The sequence below is a fragment of the Polistes fuscatus genome, unplaced genomic scaffold (genome assembly GCF_010416935.1).
Source record: "Polistes fuscatus isolate 324 unplaced genomic scaffold, CU_Pfus_HIC Scaffold14, whole genome shotgun sequence".
Taxonomy (NCBI): domain Eukaryota; kingdom Metazoa; phylum Arthropoda; class Insecta; order Hymenoptera; family Vespidae; genus Polistes; species Polistes fuscatus.
Genome location: NW_025113042.1, coordinates 3,042,815 through 3,044,644, shown reverse-complemented (window position 1 = coordinate 3,044,644; position 1,830 = coordinate 3,042,815). Strand labels below are relative to the sequence as shown.

The following is a 1,830-nucleotide window of genomic DNA, read 5'->3' as shown; positions in this document are numbered from 1 at the left end:
AAAAGTTCGGTAAAATCCGAACGAGCCCAATACAAACCTTTTTCTTGCGACCTTTGTATTCTGGCTTTCACCCGAGCATCACATTTGGCAAGACACAGAAGGGTTCATACAGGAGAAAGACCGTTCGCGTGTAACATATGTCCAAGAATGTTTGCCAGGCAAGACAAATTGAAACAACATTTGGATTCGCATTTACAAACTTCTAAGAAAAAAACCAACTTAAGTTCACCCCCATCTATTTCTACGCCATCATTACCGGTCAAAGGAAAACGCGGAAGACCTAGGAAGGTTTGAACGATGATAATTTCGATAAGTTTTATCGAAGTAAGCTTCATTTTTTGATATTATACAAAGGTGATGATATAAATTGTCATGATTTTTTCAGGTAAACGCTGAACAAACGGCTATGCAGGATTTTTTAAAATTCGGCGAATTCAGTTCCCTCTTGGACAAGTCGCAAACCAACGAAGGTTTAAGTAAAAACGATGAAAATTCAGGCAAAACATCGTCGACGAGTGCCACGACCACGACCATGACGTCGACCACTACGATTACCACGGATCTTGAAAAAAGGGGACACAGTCGGGATGATTTTTCTAAACAGAGGGGGGAACTTCTTAACGATACCAACAAAAATAAGGAAGATGACAAAGATAAAGATAATTATGGGTGTCAGGTTGAAAATGGTCAGGATATCGTTTAATGAAACTTTCCAATCGCGTTTTTTTCTCTTTAATCGACAAAACTTTCTCCATTAACATTATAGGATCATTTTTATTTTCTATATCCCCGTAACGTCGTGACAATATATCAGTGTGATTGTCATTTATTATTTATAAAAACAAAAAGAAAAATCAACAAAAATTTGCAGATCTTTTTTCATTGCACAGATTAATTATCGATTAATTGTTCTTCCGTTTTATTCGTGTATTTTGTACCTGAGTCTAATTAACACTGACGACTAATAATATTTTACACTTTATAAATCATTTTCGTAAGAAAGAAAGAAAGTACTGATAAAAGAGAAAATAACACACATAACTTTGTTTTATTCAACGAATGAGACTTTTAATTGAGATTTGATAGGATCAAATTTAATACGACATTCGAGTAAATATAAAGGATTGTTTGTTTTAATTATTAATCGTATATAGGATTAGGAGGATTTAGAATGAAATAATACAACAAAATATACGATTGGAGATTAGAACATTTTAAAATAGGTGGAAAACTATGATCTAATATAGGACTTCTCAAAGTTTTTCCATTCGATTAAAAACCCCTTCTTTTTTTACCCGAGTAAATCTTTTCGTTACACTCACAGACAAGATTATACGTTTAGTTTAGAATTCATTTTTGTTCGTCTCTAAGGAATTTGTTATTATTGTTTAAATTTTTACGACTCCCAACCCCATGGATGGACCATACACTTTGAGAAGCTCTGGGTCTAATTTACACCATAAATTTTATCCGACTCTCTATTTCCATCAAAGGAATCAAATTTTTCTTTCATTCGTTGTTTTATTCGATTACCAAAAAAAAAACTAATATACCGATCAACTTTCTATTAATACTTAAAATACATACAACGGTATTATAGATAAAAATACGTTTATCGTAAAATATTTATTATGGGATTAGTATCTCGTAATGCTTTTCACGATACCGATCGTTTAAATAATTTAAAGATATTATATATAAAATACGTATTGCAAAATATGCAAATTGTTTACTTATAATTGGATTCGATGATAACATTGTGAGCCAATTATTTACGTAAAGAAAGAAAAAAAAAATACTACATAAATTCATACATACATACTTACATAG

The 1,830-nt window shown here is 31.7% G+C and overlaps 1 protein-coding gene across 1 annotated transcript; it reads left to right on the top strand.

Moving 5' to 3' along the window:
- LOC122514269 lies at positions 1-1,785 on the top strand (the record flags this gene model as incomplete). The annotated part of the gene is given in 2 exon segments (XM_043630981.1): positions 1-288; positions 386-1,785. Coding segments are annotated over 2 exon segments (459 nt in total). The 3' UTR covers positions 704-1,785.
- Between the last annotated feature and the right edge of the window lie 45 nt (positions 1,786-1,830).